We start from the raw sequence: 27104 nt of genomic DNA, 5'->3' as shown, positions 1-27104 counted from the left end.
GTTGCCTCCTGTTATGCGTCACCTTCTCCTGCAAGAAAGTGGTACGTGTGTCAGTGAGTGTCCTGCAAGATGATTTGAGTGATGTGCCTGTTATGGTTGAATAGCTGCCAGTGTGTGTGACCTGTGAATTGTAGTGTGCAGCTTGCAACAGTGGTAATGTGTGAGGGTGAAAGGAAGCATCTGATTGGAAGAGTTGAGTATTGATGAAAAGAGATGGTTGGTAGTTGGGTGACAGGGGGTATAGTGCGTGGAACAGTGGATGCGGCTAGTGGTGCAGTTGGTAGGAGAGGCCACTTGACAGTTGACCTCACTCACCTTGACCACTAACGTCAAAGCACTGAAATTCTACCTGCACTGCATTCATGTTCGTGGTGCTATACTCCTGGCATTGACTCCGATCCCTACTGTCTTGGAAGCATATGTCTGGAGGGCATCTTAGCCCCCTCTCCCGTGGATATAGGATGCCCCTCCTTCTGTCCACCTCTTGCACTAAGGTCTCTAGTGCATCATCAGAGAACCTTGGTGCACGCACTCTCGCAGGCCTGGTACCAACTCAGATCGGCAGATTGGTGGGATCTGGTGTGCAGATTGGAGGATGTGTGATTTAGTAGTGCACAACCTTCATTCAATGTTGTAAAATAACTCAACAGTTTGTAAACATAGGGATGGGACCTGCATCTGTGTTTTACGTGTGCAATGTCTGATCTCTGTTCAGACTCCGTGCGGACCCGTTTCTTATATTTTTGAAAATATCAGAGTCCCGCAAACGTTGAGCAGCCCAGCTATTGCTCATTAAAACTTCCAAAGGTCCCATCAGCACCATGCTTCACTATATTGCCACACAGATTCACTTCACAATTGATTTCCACCACTTCCTGCAGCCACACTGCACCGCCCCTTTAAGAGGTGGAGGCTGCCTTTAAGTGGTGCTAGCAATTTGCGATATCTGGGCCCCCTGCTGGTGAGCAGCCACTCAACACGACAGGTCAGGCAGGCGGCACGCAGCAATAATAGAAATCACCAGGCAGCACGGATGTTACATGCTGCCTGCATCTCAACCACCGGACCCCGGTTAATCGCGCACTGCAACCCCCGTGCCCGGTTTCAGGGATTATCCAATACAACCCTCAGGGTGTCTTTCTGTAAAGAAAAGCGTAGCAACTTTTATTACCAACTTTTGGAGGGATTTTCGTTACATTCTCCTTCTTCAGTGTAACCACATTAGAGAAAAACTGAACAATGGGAAGTTAATTTACACTCTCAGTGTGATTATATTATTTCATTTGTAAAGGGTTAATTCCTCATAGATTCAAAATATCATTAAAATGCAATAATTCTCAAATAACAATGGCAGCAACTGGGTTTAATAATGTGAGCTATCTCACTCTTAGGGATGATTAAAATGTATTAAGATGATTTTTTTAAATGAATTTCTAGCGATAAATTCCATGGACTTTTTTCAGGTGGTTAATCGGAAAAAAATGATTTCTCCCCCCACCCCCAAATATAAGGGAAGAAAATTCAAAAATTTCCCATTGTTTTCTTACTAGGATCAGGTTCAGAGACGTGTACAATTCACATCTGTGATGTCAGCACACATGTTACGTGATGTAAGTACAACACTGTTGCAACAAAAGCTGTGCAATTTGGATTTATTTTAAGGGGACCTGGATCTCTTTCTTAAGAACTGGATCTTTCTTTTAGGTACTGCATCATTCTTCATGCTGCAGCAAATGTCGGTCTTTAATTCCGAGTTAAGTTTGGAGCAAGGACAGCAGTTCACTGACACCATTATCACACTGATAGCCCCCTGAAGACCGAGATCATCAATCAGAGGCTGATTCAGGTTACACACTTGGGCACTGTCACTAAAAGCAAAATCACAGCTGTTCCCCTGTGTATAATCTCCAACAATTTGTATTATTTCACTGTCATAGCAGCCAGTTAAGTGACTGGAGCCACAACAATAAACGTGGGAGTTCAAAACCCACAGGCCATTGATCCTGGTGTAAGTGCCAATGACTCATGGCATCATGGGGAAGTTGCCTAATTTGCATAGCCTGATGGGCACCCGCGCCACTAGGGGCGAATCTCAGGTGCCCACGATGGAGAAGCTGGGAATCCTGGCAGAGGATGCTGGGTTTGTGAGGCATGATCCCCTCCCCCCAGAAAGACCTAAGTACCCCATCAAGCCCCTTTACAGGGGACCTATAAGGCCCTAGAAAATGTTTTTCTACCTTCTAGGGTCTAGGCCACAATCCAGGGCTGGATCTCCAAAGTAGGCCCCACTTCCATTGACTGGCAGGCTTATACACAGGCTTTCTTGGTGTACTGGTCTGCTTATATCTTGCCAAGCCAGGGACAAAGGAGCTCCCAGCCTGTAAGTTCCCTCCCCCACCACTCCCACCATATCACTGGATATTGGGGCAGGCGAATGCTCCGTCTCTAACAAGGCATAGCAAAAACTGCCTTTGTAATGGCCTAATTAGCGGCTCTCCCTCTGGACTCAACCTGCTATTGTAGCAGGAGTATGTCAGATGGGCCATGGATTTTTGGCCCCAGTTCTACAATTTTACTTTTAACCCTCGGGTAGAATTCTTTCCGAAATTAAGCAAAAGTCTGATGGTGAGCGCCATAAAAGTGGTGTCCATGTACTGCATAAATAACTGTGGGTTGTCATTTAGCTCAACCGTATGTTTTTTAAGTCACTTGCCTGCTTTCTTGAGTTTTAGTAATGTTCAAAATAAAAACTGTCTTCATTGATGCTTTCTCAATTTACCTGTTTTTGTTAGGATTCAATATTATCCTGCTGATTTTCTCCCATTTTCTTTGCACTGAAATTAAAACTTGAAAGCCTATCCCCCAGAAAAACAGCTTTTTAAATTAACAACAAAAACTGATTTTAATTGACTTATTCACTTAAAAGCAAAGTGTAAATGGACACTAATAAAGGTTCAAAAAAGATGGCAAACACTAGCAGAAAAAGTGTTGATTTCTGATCACAAATGAATGAGGATTTGCATAAAAGAATTTTGATTTAGGAAGCAGGTGGAGTTGACAGTAACACCAGATAGTACAGACTCCACTGTATTCCATTCTGCATTGTGTTATTTGATTCCCATCCAAGTTATCATTTTCTTCCAATGCCACACACTCTTTCCCTAGTTGAGACAATGGATTGGAGAACCGTTCCCAAGCTTCTGTCAAGATTGTCAACCTTAAGACGTGAGGAGCCCAAGATGACAAGGGCGCCAACGTTCTCTTCCTCCCTGTGCGGAATTACTTGACCTCTGCTGGCTGTTACCCCACACTGGCACAATTAGGATCGGAAGCACACATCTTATTACTCTGTAGTGCCAGCTTGTTGGGAATTCCAGTGTGTCGTAGTATCACCCAGGGTTTTCAACCTCTGAAGAAGCTTGCAGAAAGCAGGGACAAGCAGACAAATTCTGGGTCACTTGTTTTCATACTTCTCGAGTGCCCCGGATTGTGCAAAATATCCCGGGTTTGTTTTTGAAAATCCCAGTTGCTTTGCTTTGTCTTGCATACTATTTGAGATCAGAATTTTCCTGGAATTCGCATCAGGCTGAATATTTGCACGGGTGTACAAAATCGTTGACACACTTTCAAAGTGCAGAAATCAGAACTCCTTCACATGGCTGCAGCGAATGGCAGCTGGCACCTTCAGTCACCAGATCACAACCGTTGCTGAACAACAAGTAAACGGCACTGCAAGTCATATAGTCGGGGCTGACAACATGAGAGATTGGAGGTTTGGAGAATGTAAGATGTGTGGGGAGTGGGAGTCAAGGGAGGCACCCTTTAGGGGAGAGAAACACACAGCAATCATGCATAGTGAAGTGTAGAAAGAAGTTATTGCTGACTTTGTTTCTTATGATTACTATTTTTCTCAGTTTCTTACTTTAATTTATTTTTTACATTTTACAACTTTTCTAACACATTTGGTTGCTCTCTCTCCTACTATTTCTTCCTTTTCAGTGCCTTAGTTCTTTCCTCAATAAATCATGCAGCTATTTCTGATCTTTTCTTTTCCTTTTACCGACTGCCTCTTCCTTTGTGTATTTTCTTCTACCTCCTGATTTTTTTCATTGCAACAAGCTGCTATTGGACGTGCACCAGCTTTGTGTCGAGCAAGATTTTTCGTATCTTTTGTATAAGCACAAATTTTCAAGAATGAGTGAGTCCCAGTAAAAAACAAAATCCTGGATTTTAACAGCAACATGATTTTTGATTTCAAACACCTGATTTAAGATCTTATTTTACATTAGTGCAGTAATTAAAGGCTTCACAGCTGTCATTATTCACAACAACAACAAATGTGTTGCACCCAACATTTATTCAACTGCTGAAGCCTGCTTTCTATGCTTTACAATTATGTATTTGTTAGGACTCAAATTACAAACTCATATTGGAAAATCAAAATTTACACATTGCTTATAAGTATGGAAACCAGTAAATGAGGATCATGTTGATAAACCGCCAAAAGTGAAACACAGTACAGCAAAGATAAAACAGGGTGGTCATCCACTGTGTGACAAATTTCTGTAGGCCCCATTATCCCCTCACACTTAATGTCCTTTTTATCTCCCTTTAATGTCCTATGATTTTTAGCCTTGGGTCAGCTCACTAATGTACACACCACTGTGGCATTGCTACAACTACTGCAGTTCCAAGTATTATTTAGCATAGATTTTAAACACTTTATTTTTCTCCTTCCTTTTTATCTTTTACTCTCCTGAAGATCTTGCGTCCTTGATGTTCATCCTTCTGTACCTTGAGCAGGGGGCGATAATTCACGTGTAAGCCCTGATAATCAATGTCAGCAGACTAGTCAACTACAAGGGGCATCATAGCAAAGCCTGACTGTGTCCTCACCCTATACGGACTTCCAGCAGGGGGCACTGAACAGCATTTAGAGGTGGAAGTTGTACCTATTTTACCATCGCTAATCTGAAGGGGGTGGGGGAAAGGGAACTGAGGCTCAACTACCCTCAGCTGTAACCAACTGAGCTATCTGGGATCGCAATTCGCATCTTTATTTTAATTATTAGAAATAGCCAAAGCAAAATAATTGTTTTTGATTTTGCATTACCTATATTCACTTAAGCTTTCATATCTCAAAAAAAAACAATGACATAAGCTAAAAAGATTTTTAGTTAACGACTGTTTTTCTTTTACAAATTCGTATTTTTTGCCAATTATTTTGTTTTTGCTCACCAAAATGAGGGATTCCAGTGAACACTTTTCCACTTCTGTGGCATAGAAATAGCATCAAATGCTCCAGATCAGGTGCAGCATCTCCTGCTGCTAAACAAAGCTCCAGCTATTCTCTCACATTAACCCCATGTTCAGTATAATACCCCCACTAGTAGCAGTTTTTCCATATCAGACGCCAACCAAAGTTATGAACCCCGATTTTCCAGTGAAGTAGCGGGTGCGTTAGGACTCCAAAAGTTGGGGAAATCCTGAGTGGGCTCGGAACCTGGCTCCAACCCGCAGACTTCCAGGTTCCCCACTAACGGGTCTGTGTGCACGCGGGCCTCACAAATGCGGAAGTCTCACCAGCAATTAAAGCCGGCGGGAAGAAACTTAAGAGAGTTATTTAGATATTTGAAGTACTTAATTTTGTGCACATTGAGGCAGGGATCCGATTTTCAAACATCCTCAACGTGTTTCTCGTGCTGTGGGAAACACTCCATCTTCTACCAGACGTGTTCCAGCCAGCAGCCAGTTGGACATTCAAATGCTTGTTTGACAGATGGGGATAAAAGGTGAGTCATTGCTGTAGGGCACTCAGTTCTTTCAGGCAAACTTTTGGCTGAGAGATCTTTGTGTTTTCACTGAAAATCCTTAGTTTCCACTCAGAATTCTTCTGTTCACACATATTTACCAACTTTTCGGACCCCCTCAAACTGACACCATCAGGAATGGGGGGGGGGGGGGGGGGGGGGGGGGCGATGGCTGTGTTCACCACTACATCCGAGGACGAGCAACATCACCATCCTTGCCAGGCATGGCGTGCACTTCTGCCACTTGGAGCTCCACAACACAACTCAGACCACCTGAAAAGAGCAGCGCCAACAACAGCCCCCTGCCCCCCCCACCCCTGCACAAAACAGTCCTGCAACTACACATACACCCACTGTAAAGTGACCCAATGGGTGGCATCAAGTGTCGCCGTTCATGGTGAACCTCATGAAAGGGCCCTCTCACAAAAGCCAGTCAAGAATGGGCAAGACATGGCAGTAGTGGTGAGAATGATAACATTTAATGTAACTTTAACCAAAACCAATATAAATGAAAAACATAACCATCTGTCAAAGACCCTTGTGCATACCCTTCATGCTCACAAATCCTTAGGCTTCCTCTTCCTCCCTGGTGCGGCTGTAGCAGAGGTAGTGGCAGGTTGCTCAAGTTCATGCCCTGACTGCTTAGATGCTTTCGGCCAACGCCCTCTGGGTTTTGGAGCCCGTGAGGGCCCCTCCAAAGACTGCTCCACCTGCACCTGTGCAGGGGCAGACTCGGCCACCTGGAGAGAGGCAGCATTGCGTGTACTGGTTGAGAGGGGGCATCGGGTGAGAGTTGGGAGCGCTTTGAGTGAAGTCCACACTTCCCCTTTCGCCATCATCCCTCCCCTGGACCAGGCCCACATCACTCTTACCACCCTGCTGGAGAACAGTTTGGAGGACATGTAAGAGGCCTTGAAAGCCCAATTGTAAACTATCTGCCTGCCTGTTTAAGGTGGCAGAATGTTGCTCACCCTGAATCCGAACGGCCGTTGTCAGGGCCTGAATGGACTCATTTGTGAGCCTTGCTTGAAGCTCAATGGAGGCTAGCCTTCTCTCCATCGCAGACATTCCCACACTTACCTGCGACACTATCTCAGACACTTGCTCACGTCCCTGTAAAAGTATCTCAGAGATTCCCTCCCGTACCTGTGCCACCATTCCATTCATGCAGGAGTTGGACTCCTCCATCCTCTGCGCTATTGAGGAGTGTGTGTGTGGCACCTGTTCCAGTACCTCGCAAATGTGCTGCTGCCCCTCGATCATTCTCCTTTTAAAGGATGGCCCCTGGGGTTCAGCATCTGTGTCCAGCTGAGCAGAGCCTGGAGAAGAGTGTGCCCACCGACACGGACTCTACACAGCTGCCCCTGCCACCAATGTCTGCTCGTGCTCACTTGTGTATGGTGACTCACCAGGTGCCAACCCAACTAACTCACTGCTAGAACCCACCGAGGTGTGAGTATCTGCACTGGTGGATGGCTCATTATGCCCCCTCAGAGGCCGGCAGGTCCTCTGAGGAATTGCCCTCTGCTGTCACTGTGGTTGTTGAAGGGCCTGTAAGAGAACAGAAGGCAATATTAAGCATCATCACAGGTGTGTCATGTTACGATGAGCTTACTGAGGTGTTGAACATGGCAAGGCATGTTATCATCAATTCATATTGTGTGTGATGAAATGTTAAAGTTGTGTCAGCAGATGTTTGTGGGGTATCAGTCTCGCCGTCCCCGACGGACAGGCACTCGAGGGTACGGCTGAGCTCCAGCGCCTTCTGCTCCCCCTCTGTGAGGACCACTATTTGTTGTGGCCCTCCCTCCAGTCCTCACCCTCTCGCGTGCATTTTGCGCTCTTTTCTCCTAGAAGGGGAGAAAGAACAGACGTGTGAGTGAGTGATCGTGAAGTGGCCAATCGATGAATGCATTGCTTTGGGTGAGGCTGACCATGAAAGAGGTGCATCAGAGGGTGAGTATGAGACAAAGCCATGACATTGGATGAGGATTGGGGTGAGTGGTAGTGGTGGGGTGACTAATGGGGAGGTGAGGAAGTATTCAGGAAGTGCAGGTAAGTTGAGGATGAGCCTTAAGTGCGTGTGAGGAGTGATGTGATGGAGTAGTGTTGGCAGTGCAGAATGAGTTGGGTGCTGGGAGGATGATGTGCAACACTGAATGCAGGAGAATCAATAAGTGTACTCACTTTTGCTGACCTAGTTAGGTCATTGAAACAATTCCTGCACTGGATCCAGGTGTGGGAGATGTTGCTGCTGCTGGTGACCTCCTCTGCCACCTCGAGCCAGGCCTTCCTGGTGGTGGTGCCAGAGGCAGGCCACTTCCTCCCGTCTGCCGGGTAGAACACATCCCTCCTCCTCCTCACCCGGTCCAGTAGCACCTGGAGTGAGGCAACGTTGAACCTTGGAGCAGCTTTGCACCTGTGCTGCTCCATTGTGATTTCTGGGTCTTTGCTCCAGCAAAAGCCTTTGGAGCAATGGCCCTTTAAATTGAGCTCCTCCAGCTGACAGCCTGTGATGCGGGTGCGCAGTCCACCCACTGCGCAGCTTTCAGACGGCCAACTCGGAAGCCACGTTAAGTGGCACCAATTCATTTGCGATCGCATGCGGAACGGACATGTTTTTTTAGTCGGGTTACCCACGTGCCCATTCCCCCCCCTCCCCCGCTGCCATCCTGCCTCCATTCTAAAATTGGGGCCATGGCCTCTCTGAATAAAGTTGCCAATTTAGTGTCAATTTGTGCTAAACTGTGGACATTTTTATATCGTGTGCCCACGCCGACTAGGAAGTGAACTGAGACTTACCAAGTTCACCTCATCCTGGACTTCTACAGCAAGCAGAATAGACTTTCATCAGTCAAGCCATGGAGGTGAAGGATGAATGTCCTGGTCTACTGCAGCCCCTGTTCTGCTGACCATTAAGCACATTATTGTATTGCATTAAAGTGCAGACTCACATTAAACCTTCCTCAATTTCTGTTCCTTCTGCTTTTGCTACTGAGCATGCTCCATTATCTTAACTCTGGTCAATCACCACATCATAAACTGTGGCTGTGTGTTACAAGTGGTGAGAAATTGCTTTGTTCAACGTAATAGCGATTGGCTGTATCTGTAGCTTTATAAGAGAGTTAAACTGGTTCAATATGAACCACGGCTTTACGCTGCTTTCCTAAAATAACAGTGCTTTACCATTCTGCATCCAGCCCTTCCTCATCACAAACCCTACCATTCAAGCTCTTTATTCCAATAGCCAAATACTAAGCAACAAAATATTAGAAATTGTGTAAATAATTTATTGAACTAAACCACACAGCAGAATTATTTAGCACTGGTCTTTTGATTATATTATAGTAAAAATTGTTCCCATAGAAAATGGGGGAAAATATTAAGAAATGTAATTCATAGATTTTTTAGTTTATTTGTGATCTCCTGCCTTTTGTCTAATATATAAAGTGAACACACACAAGGAATGCATTTCTTTACAGTTAGGTACATGCAGCATACATTTCCAGCTCATTTGCAAACTGGCACCATTCACCCGCTGCAATCCATTACACATGTTCCCTTTGTTAATTCTTGGCTGACTGTTACATGCGTGATTTCTCACATTATTTGGCTGCAAGGCAGGCAAGTGAAATAAAATACACCGGGTTTAAGAGGTTCTCATTTTTAAAACGAAAACCAGCACCTTATAAAAAGTGTTTAAAGAAATATTAAAATGCTCCTTAATAAAGTGCATCCCTGCATCTCATTTAATAGAACAGCTCTGACCCCAATGCCACTACTTCTCACACAGTGATCCAAGTAAAGGTGATAGCTTTGAAAAGCGGTTTCTCTTGGCAGTCTTTTGTCAGCTTAATTAGTTTATTTTGTAGCCAATGTAATGTCTACACAAGATTTTAAATGTTAAACTCTATCTACAAAACACCTTTATACCTGAGAAATGAGCATTGATTCATAGACTAGGACTAGTGCATTTAGATACAGACAAGTGACATCAGGAGTGTGACTGGTCTGGTGTGGGGCACCAAGAGATTTATTCCAGTTTAAATTCATGTTTGAAACTTAAAATTAGCAGCCGTGGTCAGGACCAAAAGGGAGAGTTGTACCGGAGGAGCTCAGCGCATTAATGACAACTCTCCGCCCCTCCCAACTCCCTGTGTTGATTTAACTTCACATTGCATTTAAATGCAATTCTCTCTCCCGACTTAAAACCTAAAAGGCTGCTCACATTACTCCTTTGTTTTCTTTGATCCAACGGCATCCCATATATCAAATTCAGAATGATAATTTATTAGTCCGAATGAATTGCTATCCGATCTGTGTTTAGCCCTAGTTGATTTAGATTAGTAGTAATTGTCGACTGCAATTCTATAAAGGTATTAAAGGTGTACAAAGGACTTAAAATATTCTTAAATCTTACAGGAGCTGCCCACCCCGCCACCCCGGGTTTCGATCTCAACACATCCCCCGCTGTATCTCCTTATTTTTTAGGGCGTCACAAGTTTCACAAATATCATCGGGCACACACAGAATCTATATCTTGGGGTCTCCATAATAAACATATTTTTATCACATATTCTAAATATGTAAAAGCACTACATGGGTTAAGACACCCCTGATAATTTGGCACAAGTTGACATTATATTGACAGTTTCACTCAGTCAAGCCATAGGAACGCCCGGTGTAAAAAACTCATGCTTTCTTTTCTAAGGTTGAGATTAAAATACATAATTAGTGCAGGGTACAGGGCCTTTATTTTACATCGGGCCATACAATACCTGACCTGAGTATACTTGATGTTGACACTGGGTGCTAAAAACAGGAAAATGTTCCAGCACTATAATATTCCTCACATAATGCACATAAAATAACAGTAATAAATGAAAATATAGCTGTTTCTATTTGAGCATTTCCCTCTCTCACTGACTGAAGCACATTCCAGTGATCTGAGGAAGAAGCAGGGATGCTGGGAGCCTGAGGCTAGGTGCTTAAATGTCACGTCCCAGCATCCTCATCACAGAAATGGTGTGGAAATAGAGTCACCAATGCGGAGACCAGTCTTCTGTAATCTAAATTTTATAACATCTCATTTTGACTTGAAGTATCTTACGGAATAATTTACTTTTTAAAAAGTAAGGTTCAACGTATTATCGTACAGCCTTATCTTGAAGTTACATGTCCCGTCACTGAATCTTGAAGGCAAGATTCCTCAAATCCTATAGAAAGACATGCACAAAAGTATGCACTATATTGTTGAAAAGTTGACACATGGTCATAGTCTAGGGGTCTATAATGTGCTAAATATTCTCTTTGTTAATTCTGGATAAGCACACAGTCAACGCATTTGCAAAATGTGATGTGTGTTTTTCAAACAAAATAAAGTTAACCTTCTTCAAGTTCCCTTTACAGAATCATCACCTAGTTGCATTTTTCGTAAGATGTGTGTGACCAATAGGTAATGTGATTGTATTGTGATGGTACCACGAGATCCATGTTAGCTTTTCCCATTCATTCCATCTTATTTTAATTCTTATTACAGGTCACACTTCCTATCTTGAAATCAGATTATAAAAGGAATTTGTTTAAAGAGAAAAATATTTTGTTCACACCCAAGCATGTTGTCAGTGAGAGAGGGGAGGTAAGATGGCCCACCACAATCCAGGACATTGAATGGAGTATTACTTTGCTCATCTTTCTGAGGTCCCTGTGCCCCTACCCTCGCTTCCTAAAACCCTGCTCAGACACACTAAAACAAACACATCTATGAAAGGATCAGCTGCATACAATATTACTTTCCTTTCAGGCACTGATAAGCCAAGGGATCATTTAGCTTAGAATTACAAAATACCAACTGAAACAATTTATGAAGAGTCAAGTAAATGTATTCAAAATCCCTTCTAGTTTGTTGATTAAATGTTGGCTGTTTAAAATGATTTTTTTTTATGCAGAGTGAAGAGTCTTACTTCATAAATATACATAACTCAGTAAATCTCTCACTCATTCATTAGGACTAATGCAACTATCAGCAACTACATGAAGATCATCAACAATGCAATAGTAAGAACCACTTACAGGAACATGGACCTCTAACTAAAGATAGGATCAAATAGAAACATTGGGCCTCCTCTCCTCACCTGGTGGAAACCGGGCAGGGTGGGGGGCAGTTAAAATGAGGGCAGTAAGTGAGAAAATCGCTATGGTAACGAGGCCCGGCCGATTTCACGTCCCCAGACTCCGCGGGTTCTCCGCCCACTTGGGCGCTCATGCACATCATACTCGTCCCCCTTTAAAATTGAAGCCATTAAGTGTAACAAAATACTAATTATGACAAAAAAAAATTCAAATGGCACAAAAAAAATCCATTTGACTTTGGGAGAAACTTCACACATTAAAAAGCTGTCAGCATGAACCATCTGGTAACACACGTTCATCATGCGGTTAAGCAAGTCACTTGTAGAGTGCAACGTCCAATTATTCAAAGACCTCAAAACTATGGTGTGTAAATAAGAGCGTACAAATGCTTAATGATTTCCTATGAGACTGTTTTATCTGCCATTTAAGTGGACAAAGGAGTTTCATACAAATGGATCAAGTGATTGCATGTTAATATTTGCACCGCATAATTTCAAGGCCAGTGTGATAAATGTACATTAACCCTTTCCCTTCACCATCCTAACTACTGCTTTAGAAGAGAAAACAACTATCCTATGAATCCAAGGGTTCAAGGTTAATGCGTGTTTTTATCTTCCTTTCTTGTCGCGTTTTGATCTTGCTAGGTTTGAGTGATGTGACCGTTAACCTGAAATGACAGTTCAACGTTCAAGTTCTTTTGCTCACATCATCGAAACATACACAGGGGCTGAGAACACGGACAAGGAATAAGTGTGTGAATCGCTCATTATGTATCAAGTGCTTCTGTACGTCTATCAGACTCAAGCAGGCACTTACAAAAAATGTGTTTGGACAACCCTTTTTCAACACCACAATATATTATAGTCCATACAAAAGAGAGGAAAATGTGTAACACATGCACCAAGTATTAAAAAGTTCTGCACAAGTAAAATCACCCAAATAAAAACATTTTCCCCCTTCAAAAATATTCATTTTGCTCTTGGAATGTTTGACCTTTCTCCCAAATTTCAACACTTCGCAATGGACTGTTATCAGTTTGGCACTAATGTTGCCCATGTGCCTGTTTATTTGTTTACATGAGAGGCACATCACATTCACACACATTTGACTTGTTCCACATTTCATTTCCACTACAGTATTCACTGTCCTCTCTCTCTCTCTCTCTCTCCTACATTATTTCATTGCTATTCACTTTCAGGTCATTATCTGCAGCTGGGACACATGAACAAGCCAAGGAACCATTTTCCTTGCCTTGTACAGCTGTCAGAGCTCAATCAGATGGAATGTCATTTTTCCTTACAGTGGAATACCTGCCAATGTTCCCTACCAGCCCAAGCACCCATAGAATCACAGAATGATACAGCACAGAAGGAGGCCATTCGCCCCATTGTGCCTGTGCTGGCTCTTTGAAAGAGCAATCCAATTAGTCCCACTCCTCTGCTCTTTCCCCATAGCCCTGCAAATTTTCCCCTTTCAAGTATTTATCCAATTCCCTTGTGAAAGTTACTATTGAATCTGCTTCCACCACCTTTTCAGGCAGTGCATTCTACCCTTTCAGGCACTGCTGATCCCCTCCCTGGACTTTACCTGAGCTAAGAACAGTAATTTGCCCTGCAGAAGGCTGAGATGCAGTGCAGGAAATTAACATTATGGGGAAAGAATTCAACTGTTTGCAGCAAATCGTGAACACATTCTTTATACACACGCATGCGATTTCTGTATAGGGAGCGAGCAGTGGAAATTTCCCAATTGGTGATTCTTCACATAAGGAACCCCAATGTCAGAGTATGCAGCCCTGCAGTGGTGCCAAGCGAGAGATAGGTGCTTTATTACAGTGAGGAAGAGTGAAACTTGGTCAGTTGTGCACCGCTCTTAGCAGAGCTACAGAGCAGGCATTGGGAGAGATCTAGAGAAGGTCTCCTGCTGATTCAACTAGGGAACAGTGCACGGCAATAAATTACACAAAAAACACACACAAATCAAATCTTCAGGTCACTAAGTATTTGTTGCATCAACATTAAAGCTAAAATTCACATCCCACAAGTTTGTTTTGTGGTTTTACTTAACCTAAAATCTCAATGTAAACACAATTCATTTTTATGTCATTTTCCTGGTTACAGTTGAGATTAACATCGCTTTGACGCACAATATTTACAAAGGATGCCAATATCCATTATAGACTGATGGCTTTTAGCTCCCTGACAGGCAGGGACTAGCAGCACACAGCAGAGGTGAGTGTCTACAAATGTACAAGGCATATCTGAGAGTCTTGATCTCACCTCGAACATGGAAATACTTAAATCTGTCACATTGAACTTGTGCTGCATTATAACTTTAACATAGCCACACAGATGCCATTCACTATCAACACTTCGATTGAAATCCTGTCGGACAGTACATGAACCAGGTAATTCACAGAATATGCATTCAATGCTCAACTGTGATAGAATTCAGAAGTTTACAGTGGTGATAATCGTAGGTATCCAGTTCACCAACAAACACGGTTGGCTTACAAATTGCTCTGAATTAACAATACTCTGTGTGAGGTATTTTATATTTTCTCCCCACCTGCAACATAACCAGCATGACAATCATTGCATCTTGATCTTCGATGTCACTATGAAGATATTGCTTCTTTCAATTTTACAAGGGCGCCTCCACCACACTTCCTTTAAGTATTCACTAGGAAAGACATAAGGAACATATCCTTCCCAACCAGAGATAACCAAAGCAAAATTAATGACTTTAATATAACCCAGGTGGAAGTTCTAGACAGCCTAACAGAACTAAAAACAAATAAATCTCAAGGGATACATGGGCTCAATTTTAAACTTAAATTGCGGGTGCGTTGGGGCTGCGAAAATTGCAAAAATGCAGAGCGGGTTCAGAAGCCGGCTCCAACCCGCCGACTTCCGAATTCCCCACAGACGCACCTGTGTGCGCACATGCTTCCCGAATCCAGAAGTCCCACCGGCAATTAAAGCCGGCGGGATGATAGTTAAGAACCAAGTGCACCTCAATGAGGTACTTAGGTACTTTACTTATCACATATTAGGTAGTTAGAACGATTTTTAACTCACCTGGGCGGCTTTCCCACGGTTTCCGATTCAAGCCTGGTGAAATCAGGCATGAAGGGCCGGATCAGGTAAAAATAAACGTAATAAATTCAAAAAGAAACACTGCGCAAAATTAATACACAAAATCAACCTACCTTTCCACCCTGCTCCGATGTCCAATGTCTCCCTCTCCAATGTCCATCTCCGATCTCTCCCTCTTCCCCCCTCTGATCTTCCCCTCTCCCCCCCGCCCCGATCTTCCCCTCTCCTCCCCCCGCCCCCTGATCTTCCCTCCCACCCCCACCCCCAATCTTCTGTTCCAGCGCCGGATGAAGTCTCGTTCTCTCACTCTTTCTTCCCCTCACCCCCCCAACTTGGCATTGCAGCTCCTGTCGGCAGCCAGCCTGTCAATCAGGCTGGCGTGAAACCTGGAAAGTACTTTAATCACCGTCAATTACATTGCGATCACGTTGGAAAAGGTACTTTTTTAAAATCTGGGTTTGCCACGCGCCCTTCACCCCACCCCCCGCCCCCCCTCCCCCAGCTGCCAACCCACCACCATTTCAAAATTGAGCACATGGTATTTATCCCAGGCTACTGACGGCATCTAGGTAGGAGATTTGTATGGTATTGACATTCATTATGAGGGAGTCATTGGCATTGGGAAGATAACTGGTAGATTGGATACAGCATAATGTGATGCCCATACTCAAAAAGGGTAACAAAACTGACACAGGCAACTACAGACCCATTAGAGTTATTTCAGCTGGGTCCAAAATAATAGAAATGACCAGGATGAAACTTCAGGATAATCTGTAGAATAATAACCTAGCAACCATGGCTTTAGAAGGAGATCCCAACTGACCATCTTCCTTTCATTCTTTGAGGAAGTGGTAACCCAAGTGGGCTGTGGGAAAATCCTACAACATAGTGTAACAAGACTTCCAGAGGCATGTGACAAAGTTCCACACAAAAGGCTATTAATTAAGCTCAAAGCTATGGGGACTTGGGTTAAATCTTTGGAATAAATCTTTGGAATGGATAGGAAACTGGCTGAAGCATAGAAAACATTAGGTACTTATTGGAGGAGTTATGTCAGAATGGGGGGAGGGAGTACTGAGTGGGGTGCCTCAGGGCTCAGCTTTGGGAACGCTACTGTTTGCAATTTACATCAATGACTCATGGAAGATGTGAATTAGTTTTGTACCAATACTACTGTCTGCTTTGATAAAACACGTTAGAATGCTTGGTACTTTTATGAGACAGTCATTTTGTTTTCCATAGGTACAATCATTTTCATGAATGGGGGGGGGAGGTGGGAGGCTTTGTTTTTTGATTAACATTACTATATGTACCTCAGTAGAAAAAATTCCAGCAACTTCAATGTGGATTATTTCCTCATAATAACACCATTTCCTCCAACCTCACTGTCCTCATTATTTTGCTTATCACCATATTGTAAATCCCCCCTCCCCCAACTTGCCAGTGGCATAAATATTGGGCGAGTAAATTAACAAACACTGGCACATTCAACAGGCAGAATACTCATGGCTGGGTCACAGTGATTGCCAAGTCATTTTATATGAAATAAAAAGACTCAAGAATACGTTCGGAATTGTAACACAAATTTGTGGTTCAGATGACTTCACAAATCATTTGAGTTTTGCTTTCAGGGGTTATGGTGTCATTAGAATCCCATCCGTGGTTTTACCTTTTGTACGAACTACTTTCGGTCTTCTAGATCTCTGTGAACTACATGCGTGCACCCTGAAAAATATTACAGTATTGAGATTATTTCCTGGAATTTTCTGCTTCTGATTTTATTTTCTCCTGATCACCTCTGAGGGCAGATGCATGTGGTTCCTTGTCGCCCACACCCTTGTCAGCACACCCAAATATGTTAACAGCTATTCTTTTTTTCTTTTACACAGCAGAAACTCACAACTTCATCAGCCATGCATGTACTGGCTTCAAACTAACTTACAGATCACATACGTGTCTGTCATCTCACAAGTAACACACTCCTACTCATCTTTTATTTTATCAGTCGCTGTGCTGATTTGCAGGGAAATGCAAAATCACAAAATCCTGAATTTTTTAGCTATGAATTTACTAAATTATATTTGCGACACAGTACTGTAGTTTTACTGTGTATTGAAAAAAAAAAGGTGGGGGAAGTCTCTATTGATCCCAAAGCTTTCATCCAATTTTAAAACCTCAAACAAGTTGGACTCAATCAAGCCAAATTATTACCCTGAGTCAGATATCTTCAAACTCACAAGGACTTTTTTTCTTAACTCTCTCAGCACTGCAGGCAAGTTTATTCATCTGGGTACTGTCAGACTCCAGGGGCTGGAGTTAATTATCCTTGTTCAGAAGTCCACTTCCTGCCTTGATGAGGACAAACACCTTAAAAGAGTCACATGGCTGCATATATAATGTGACCAAGTCAACCTTTCAAGTCTGGGCTTTTTTAAAAATCAATTGTTTTAGATTTTTGTGCTCACCAAGGAAAAGGATTTTAGTGCTGGCGAATAAAAGTCTTTCCATTTCAGGCACTCATTGTTAACATCAATCACAAACAGATGTAGAGTAAATTCCTCCTACTCTGCCCTTACAAAATCCCTAAGCCCCAAACTCAGAACAGCACCCCATACTGCACCAGAGTGACATTTTTTTCTATCCTGTGAATTCTCATATTTGTGCTGCAGGGCCATGCCCACCAGGAGCTGAGTTCAGCCTGCCCAACTCCACTGCACATAGGACCCTTACAGCTAACAGACAGAGGAGGATTTGAACCCAGGTTCTGAAGGTGAAAGGCCAGCAACTCATCCACTGTGCCATCCAGTTCGCCATGTCCAGGCTTTTATTGGCTGAAAAAAAAAGCCTTTGAACAAGAATTTTCCTGGATCTGTTTGGAGTCTAAGTATTAAATAAAGCATCAATTGTATCGTAGCCTGGTGGTTGTGGTACTGGGTTAGCAACCCAGAGGTCACGAGTTGAAATCCCACCAAAGCAAGTTGTGAAATTGAATTCAATAAATCTGGTCATCTGTGGGCTGGCACCTGAAAAATGACCAAGAAATGTTGCCAGATTATCATAAACACCTAACTGGTTCAACAACACGCTTCAGGGAAGGGAACCTGCCACCCCTACCTGGTCTGGCCTACAGGTGACCCCAGTCATACATTATGTGGTTGGCTCTAAATACCCTCTTAAGTGGTCTGCACAACCTTCAGAGTAGAACTAGGAATGGGCAATAAATGCAGCTCTGCCAGCATGACCCACAAAAAAATGTATAAGTAATGTCTCGAGCAAACATAAAGGGAGACATGTTTTATTTTGTCTTCAGTAGTTGAGAACGAGGGGGATATCCATTCTGTGTAACTGAGTATTGTTCTACTATGCATTCCAGTGACATCATGAACTCACAGGTCAGCTACGATGTGATGTGGATGAAATGATGATCTCCCTAAACATCGCATCAGTCCCAAACTCAGAAAAACTCCTATTCCAACCATGCACCCGCTCTTTATTCCTGTGTTGTAAGCTTCGTTCTTTTCTTTATAAGCAAGATTACCCAACCAACACAAATCAGTCGTAAGTGTAAGGAACATTTCGTACTGAGCTGAACAGAGACCACAAAAATTCATATCATTTTAATTCCTAATCAAAGAGATTTACAGCAGCATCGTGGGACTTCACAATGCACTAATGCAGCACGCCACAAGTACCCATGTGGTGAGCATCTGTGACGGTTTCTAGTAAAGAAGTTCTCCCGCCAGGGTGGGGAGAAGAAGAAGAATTGGACAAAGAGTCAACCCAAATGGCTCTCAGACCCCCCCATGAAAGGACTAAACTGTGGAAAGGATTATTTATTAAAAAGTAAAAGAAACAATGAATTGACTTCATTTTAAGAAAAACAAATTGAAGCCCAAGTTTCAGAGGCGAAAAGACATTGTTCTAAGTATTGTTACCACCTTTCTCTTAAAATTTAAAATAAAAAATATTCAAAGTGCTCCTTTTAATCTATGATAAAAGAGCTGCTGACGAAAGAGCAATATTCAAGGAAATATAACATTCATTACAATATATCTCTTCCTGATTGTTTAATAAATACCATCTGAACTATTACAGTGAGTTCATTAAATCTGCTACATCTAATAAAGATTGATGGAGTTGCTGAATAATTACTAATCTGTACTTTGGGAACTGCTGAACTTGGCCATCGCTTGGTTTAGCTTAAAGGAGAATAAAAAGCAATCTGTTGTCAACACCTCGTAACTGCTGTTCGCACTCCAACACTGGCACTACAACTCACAGCAAACAACAGAAGTTTAACTACTTTGACACTAGTGTACTCCCAATATTTTTTTTAGTTATTTCCTCATAGGATCTGTATGCCAAAATACACATGCATATCTTGTACATTATGCTCCAAGAACACTTATGAAAGTTAAGCTTTTATGCTCTGACCTTTCTACACTTTCCCCCTTAAACTTAAAATCTTAGAAATTACAATCAATTTCAACAGCATCAATAATATAAGTTTGTGGAGAGAATGTGTGTCTTCCCCAAATATTTAAAACAATAAATATCTCTATTCGGACAAGAATGTGATGTAAAACATCAACTGTTTCTATTTACAGTACATTAATATAACTAAATACAATTACAATATATCAAACACTGAAATTAGAGCTGCACACTCACTCTGCTTAAAATCAATGTTTAAAGACGCACAGGCAAATACTAAGAAACTGCACTTTCAAAACTTGGTGAATAAAACTGAAGTCAACCTGACATCAGTAAGTAACTACTAAAAACAATCAGGAGTTTGGAAAAGTCAAACTCTGCAGGCTGTTCCAATCACATTAAGAAAAATGTAAATGCAGCTCAATGCAGAATGATAACACATCTCAGAAGCAATGTTGTGCACACAGACTCTAGTTCAGGTAACCCTACTATTCAAAAACAGAAAGGTTTTTTTGTAATGCTACAATTATACAAATCAGAAGCCTCCAGATTTTGATAAAGCTCATCAAATCATTCCAATACAGCAATTCTTCCCCATCATATTTTCTACTCACAGTATAATCTATGTAATGAGAGAGAGGATCCTGCTTTGATTTTTTAATCAGCGTAGAAGTCCTGCCACTGGACATAAATACATCCAACAAGCAAAAAAAATAATAAGATTTATTCAGTGTCAAAATAAATTCCAACCAGTACCTGAGCCTGCTTTCACCTCAGATTAACACAGTAATGTTTACAATACATCACTTTACATACATAATATCATTTACGTCGCTTACAAAATTTAGCTCTGTAATAAATATCTTGTTTGCCTTTATACATAAAAAGTAAATTCATGAGCAACTGTCTGACAAAAGACCTACGACAATCTGATTTTCCTCTTAATTAACAGGCCTGCTGGTTTATTGTACATTCCCCGTCACTTCCTTAAATTTAACTAGCTGAGCTCTGTTGCAGTACAATAGGAAAGACAAACTTCCATTTCAGCCTCTAATTATTGTCCCTAATACAGCAGTAAGAGCCTTTCCAAACACCTCTTACTTCAGTAAGATCAGACAACCAGCTGTCATTGATCCAGCAATATGCTCCCACTGTGTTGCTTGTGATAATTTCAGTGTAAACACAGGTACTCTTCCAATGCAAATCTAAATTAAATGTTTCTCTTCAGTAATGTGGGATAGTTTTTTCCTCCCATTGAAAATTACTTAACCATCGAACCCCCTCCCCCAAAACAAGAACATTTTGCATTAGGAGGATCAACCTTGCGAAAAAACCAAATGCCTCATTTCTTGGCTTCATTAAATTCTGCGAAGAAGCGGCAGCTTTTATCAAGTTAAACAATTAATTTGCATCAAGAGATAATGAGAGGCCACATAATTTAATTACAAATATAATCACAGCCATGTGTTTCTGCATATAATGGAATACTTCAAGCAGCATAATGAGCGGTGCAAAATTATCCCAAAACAGCATTTGAAGTACTATATGCTATTTTTAAAAAGGCTGACGGACTTACCTCTGTGCGAGTCTGCAGCCGCTTGTTCAGCTCATATATCCGATAGTCTGGCTGTACCACGTATGGCGTGTGTCTCCTATAAAATGGTCCAAAAGGAGAGGAATAGAAAGGGTCATGAGGTGTGCTGGACATCTTGGATGCTTGCAGAGAATCAAGCTACACACTGTAACATCAACATCCATACAGTGCACATGGGCTTCAGGCTACAGTGCAGGCAAGCTACCAGCAGAACACACTGGGAAATGCTCTGGGAGCCCTCTACTGCAAGAGAAAGACCGGATAGCTCTAGGCAGAAAAACTTGTTTTTAAAAAATCAGTTTGTGAAAGGGTCATTTCCTGTCCGCTCCAAAGACTGGCAAAAATATAATTCTTCAAGCTGACAGAGAGGTCTGAGGTTTGGTTTTAATTTTTCCCAGCAAGGACCCCTCAGGAACCTGGCAGCAAGACTTGTTAGCATATAGGTGGTTGAACAGCTGCCTGAACTAAAATACCTCCTGCAAGGAATATTCCACACTGCAGTGCTGCATTTTCTAACACTAACACTTTAAACGGCACACTTGCTTCATTCACTTTTAAAGAGCATTCTTAACACTGACTAAACCGTGCAACTGAATTGAACTGTCAAACTCCTAAGATTAAATTTACAAATAGGGAAGACTGGAATAACAGAAATATTTTTTTTTTAAAGAATAAAATTAAGTCACTGTATCTTGTTAGACTGCTTTCAGAAGACAGATTTTTTTGTTTCAAGAAAAACCTTGAATGTTGTTTTTCAAAGACGAGCAAAAATGATTTCCTCCTCATAAATTTTCATCTCAAGACAAGGAGGCTATACTATGCCAGTAACAGGGAGCCTCCTGGGGGTCTGGAATAGCATCCCATCCTACTCAAGCTATCATTAGGTAACTGTTTAGCAAAGTACTCTAACAGTTAAAATCATATATTAAAATGTTTCTAATATTCCATCTTTGGTAACATGCTGATGCGTTGACATGCTTTAACTCTTTGACTCCACACATTTTAAATAGTCACTGTCAGGGGGAGCCTCCCTGAATGACCCCCGCCCCCTCCCCTTTTCCTGCTGAGAAGGTCACATGGCTGCATGAAGACTTGACCCTCTGTTTACATCTGAGTGCACATATATTACAAAAAGAACAATGACATACTAAGTTGCTGCCTCCAATTACTTTTTAAAATCAGGTTATACCAGTCCAAATTATTGTGTTCTAACTGCAACACAGATTGAGCTGATGCACATTTAAACTGATATGACAGGGTTCCTGGGGTCCGGAAAGTAAAGCAAATTACTTACACATATTAAATTATTTCTACAGCGATGCGGTATATAACATGACTGGTTGTGGATATTTCTTTAGTAGATACTATTTTCTTGGAAACATTTTACTTCAGCAATATAATTTCATCAAGATGCTTTATTTTATGAAAACTTATGTCAGTCCTGAAGTCCTAACATCTACTCCAGAAATGTGCACTCTGACTACAAGTAATTTCATTCCAATATATAAAAGTGTCAAACTAATAGAACAGGAAATAGCTCTCTCGTTTCACTGGATTCCGTACGATGGAAATTAATTATTTCTGCCCCTTGCCTGACTTTGTGTGCTGTTGCTAAAGTGCTATGGTTCATTTTATAAAACAAAAGTTTCTGGAGACTGTTGCATTTCTTCCTCAGCCTGTCAAACTTATAGACAAAAACCAGGCTAAATTAGTTTCAGAATCTCTTGAATTTTTACAGGAAAAGTGGCAATTAGCATTCCAATGAACTCAGAATTTTGATAACAGCATAATTCATATTATTTCAATCTTAAATCTCAATTTTTTCATAACCAACAAAGAGGTTCAGGGACAGCCTTCCAATACCCAAGTATTCTAGAACAGTCTAACCTTGAAGTGGTTGAAATATTGAAATATGTGATAAAACTGTCAGGGTAACTGAATTAGACTGGATGGTTTAGATTTGTGCAGCCAGTCAGATGATCAGATTTTTACAAACTCAGTCTCAAGTTGAAGTGGAAGTATATTTCCACAGAACTGTCACATAATGTTATTAATTGATTTATTTATTTTGAAGCCCAAGGCTATCAATGTCCAACAAAATGCTCAGATATCTCTCTCTACATAGAGTGCTATAGAAATCTAAGTTGCTTTTATTTTTGAGTTATTTTTCAAAGCATGTTCTCCTTTTTGTTTTTCCCTTGCTTGGGTTTCTCCTTGCCATCTTCAAGACCTTGCCATCCCCATGACAGCAAACCTGCTCCCAGGTTTTAGCCAACTCAGCATATGGCAGATCGTCGGTGTGTTTTAGGACTCAAGCACACTGCACCACTAACTTAATCCTAAATGTCACACACCTCTCTTTTGCTGTCTTTCACGCTTCAAATTTTCTGATTAGTCAACCCAGAAACTGAAATTTTGCGTGGAGCTCTCCTTGATATGACATTATAAAAGTTCAACTCAGCAACATCAAGTCGAGAGAACTGTGGAGGAGGGGGACATTTGTCTTTTTCTTTAGCCACTATTTATTTACTTCAGCGCAGTGTAGACTTAAACGTGATCTGATAGAGGTATATAAAGTAATGAAAGGGCTGGATCGCATACGCACTGATTGATTATTCTAGTTTGACAGCTTGGGGAGGACCATTTAAGCTACGCAAGATCAGGAATAGGCTAAATGGTTCTTCATTTCATAGAGAGTAGGGGGAATAATATGCTGGCTCGTGCGACGTGTGCTAATTTTCTGCCCGCCTGGATCGATTCTTGGCTAGGGCAGAGACTGTATCTTATAAAAGGTAAGCTGTTTACAAATTAAGATAAGCATGGTCAATGTGGACTGGTTGTCATGTGGTGCTTGGCAGGAGTGGGGGGGGGGTCGAAGAGGAATTTTCCAGATTTTTTTTTCCCTTTTGGGCCCTGGGGCAGGCTTGATGGACCAACTGGTCTTTTCCTGCCTGTCATTTTCTTACGTCCATATGCTGATAGCAGATGTTTACTACATCAGTGATAAGGAAACTCAGACTTGGGCACCAGCTGCTGGAAGACATTACCTGGAACCCGGGTACGAGAACATGTGCTCATCTATCCAGGGCTCAGTGCCTATCGTGCCTGGGGTCCAGAGAAGCAAGCAGTTGCTGCTGGAACTATTCTGCTCACCAAAGTGAGGGCTGTCAATACTGGGGAATTAATAATTTTCTAGGTTGTCACCCACTGTCAGCATTGAGCAGTCCCAGTCAGGAGATACATGTCCAGATGCATAATAAAGTTCCCTTTACTCTTCCCGAACAAATTGCCTCAATTCCTACCGTGGAACATCACTTCCCATACTTGTCATCCTTATGGCTTCTCTAAATAAGATTGCCCATTTAGCAAGTCAAACTATAGGTAGTTTTGTGCTATGTGGCTCGGTGTCAAATTTTGTTTGATAACGCTCCTGTGAAGCGCCTTGGGACATTTTACTACGTTAAAGGTGTTATATAAATCAAAGTTGTTGTTGTTGTTATGTGCCTTTGCCATCTAAGAAATGGGTCACATCGTACTCTCACAGCCACAGCACATACACAAGAGTGATTTACTTCATAGAAGATGCAGGTCTGCTTATTTTTGAGTTCAACCGTGCATCTGCCCCTCGCTTGACATTGTTGTACCATTTGTGCATAAATAAAAGCGAGCGCCATTAGCCTCACTGTTATTTTGACAATAAAACCTGGCCCAAAGACTCCAAATTCTTTTGCAAAGTGTACCAAAAGCAGGACTAGCATTGAAAAGGTTGGAAATTTCTGTGTTCATTATTCCATCATTGGATAATGTGCTACCCAGATAGGTAAGCAGCAGTACAGTACTCCCGAAACTAATGGCGAGTAATCTGAGATGCAGGTTGACACACTTCATTTTCTGCAGGTATAATAGGTTTGATATCAGACTCATTTTCCAGAATCTCTTCACTAGAGTGGGAGGATAGACATTATGCACCTTGGCAGTCTTCAATTCCAAACTATCACATATCAAGGCCTGGATTGTACCATGTTATTGTTAATGCCACAGTGGACATACCATTAAATGGACAGTGAATAGCACAATGTTCCAAAACGTCCATTGCAACGGTACAAAATTTCTCATTGCCTGCAAGGGCGACAGATGTGAATTGCCAGGTGATATGATAGGTCAGAAATCTACTTGCGAGCTTCCAGAATGACTTCTGTCCAAAATTCTTGAGAGTTATGGAGCTTAAAGGAAAGGAAGAAATGGTAACCAAGGTTACACTCTGGAAGGTCAATCAACCATCCGGTGAGATGGACTGACATCCTTGTGCATTAAACATTTAAAAGGTCTCATGGGTACGAAGAAAAATTACCTAAATTCCTGGGCTATTTGGCACACTACTGGTGCTTGTGAGATGAATTCTAATCACATACAAAAGCGAGAAGATAAACATGGGCACGAATAAGTGTTTGGAAGAAAGATTCTACCATATTGTCCTTCTAGCTTTTGAAGTGTTTTCTTTTTAGAACTATAGTGGAATTTTAAACAGAATTCGCACGTAGCAGACCACAAGCTTACAATCTGCCAAAAACTACCACAGGCGCTGGTGACAGTCACTGGAGATAGGATAGGGCAAGCTTTCCATCACTATATTGAGATTTTAAACCAAGACATATGTCTTGACATATTTGAGGTGGCACTGCAAAAATAAGAATTCTAAAAATCTTTCACCAATATGCTATGGCTTAAAATTCCTTTGCAACATAGAAGCAGTAATGAAATACAACTTTGCAAAATGAGAAAAAGAACCAAGGTGAGATTGTAATGTGGGATGCAGTCTAATGCACAAATCCACAAGGCAGTACTCCAAATAGACCAGTATTCTGATCCCCTGCCAACCTCGTGTACACATGGCACTGTATGTCTTTATTTCAAGCAGCTTACTTCTCTATTTTGTACTGTATTTAATTTGTACATAAATAAAAACAAATTCTATGTTTCCCTTCTGGGCCAGTTTATTGAGCAACAGTAAACATAAAATTGGCTAAGTGACAGGAAACAGAGAGTAGTGGTGAACGGTTGTTTATCGGACTGAAGGACGGTATACAGTGGTGTTCCCCAGGGGTCGGTACTAGGACCATTGCTTTTTTTGAGATATATTAATGACTTGGACTTGGGTGTACAGGGCACAATTTCCAAATTTGCAGATGACAAAAAACGTGGTAGTATAGTAAACAGTGAGGAGGATAGTGATGGATGTCAAGAGGACATAGACATTCTAGTGGAATGGGCAGACACATGGCAGATGAAATTTAATGCAGAGAAGTGTGAAGTGTTACATTTTGGCAGGAAGAATGAGGAGAGGCAATATAAACTAAATGGTACAATTCTAAAAGGGTGCAGGAACAGAGGGGTATATGCGTACAGATCTGCGAATTGGCCGGACAGGGTGATAAAGCGATTAAAAAAGCATACGAGATCCTGGGCTTTATAAATAGAGGCATAGAGTACAAAAGCAAGGAAGTTATGTTAAACCTTAATAAAACACTTGTTCGGCCACAACTGGAGTATTGTGTCCAATTCTGGGCACCGCACTTTAGGAAGGATGTGAAGGCCTTAGAAAGGATGCAGAGGAGATTTACTCGGATGGTTCCAGGGATGAGGGACTTCAGTTACATGGAAAGACTGGAAAAGCTGGGGTTGTTCTCCTTAGAGCAGAGAAGGTTGAGAGGAGATTTGACAGAAGTGTTCAAAATCATCAAGGGTTTAGATAAAGTAAATAAAGAGAAACTGTTCCCATTGGCGGAAGGGTCGAGAACCAGAGGACACAAATTGAAGGTGATTGGCAGAAGAACCAAAGGCGACATGAGGAAAAACTTCTTTACGCAGCGAGTAGTTATGATCTGGAATGCGCTGCCTGAAAAGGTGGTGGAGGCAGGTTCAATCGTGGCTTTCAAAAAGGAATTGGATAAATACTTGAAGGGAAAAAATTTGCAGGGCTACGGGGAAAGAGCGGGGGGATGGGACTAACTGGGTTGCTCTTACAAAAAGCGGGCA

At 41.8% G+C, this 27104-nt stretch overlaps 1 protein-coding gene across 5 annotated transcripts in view; it reads right to left on the bottom strand.

Annotated features, from left to right (window-relative positions):
* The window catches only part of ldb2a (LIM domain binding 2a), a 458572-nt gene that overhangs the window by 239453 nt on the left and 192015 nt on the right, over positions 1-27104 (bottom strand). For 3 of the 5 annotated variants that reach the window (XM_067989451.1, XM_067989468.1, XM_067989477.1), the window contains exon 1: positions 21051-21485. In XM_067989451.1, the coding sequence (XP_067845552.1) occupies positions 21051-21182 (132 nt within the window). In that variant the 5' untranslated portion in view covers positions 21183-21485. Of the gene's footprint in view, positions 1-21050; positions 21487-27104 lie in introns of those variants that run through there. The other 2 variants (XM_067989459.1, XM_067989447.1) reach the window with 2 other exon arrangements.

Source organism: Heptranchias perlo, chromosome 1, assembly GCF_035084215.1.
Source record: "Heptranchias perlo isolate sHepPer1 chromosome 1, sHepPer1.hap1, whole genome shotgun sequence".
NCBI lineage: Eukaryota > Metazoa > Chordata > Chondrichthyes > Hexanchiformes > Hexanchidae > Heptranchias > Heptranchias perlo.
This window is presented reverse-complemented; position numbering and strand designations above follow the sequence as displayed.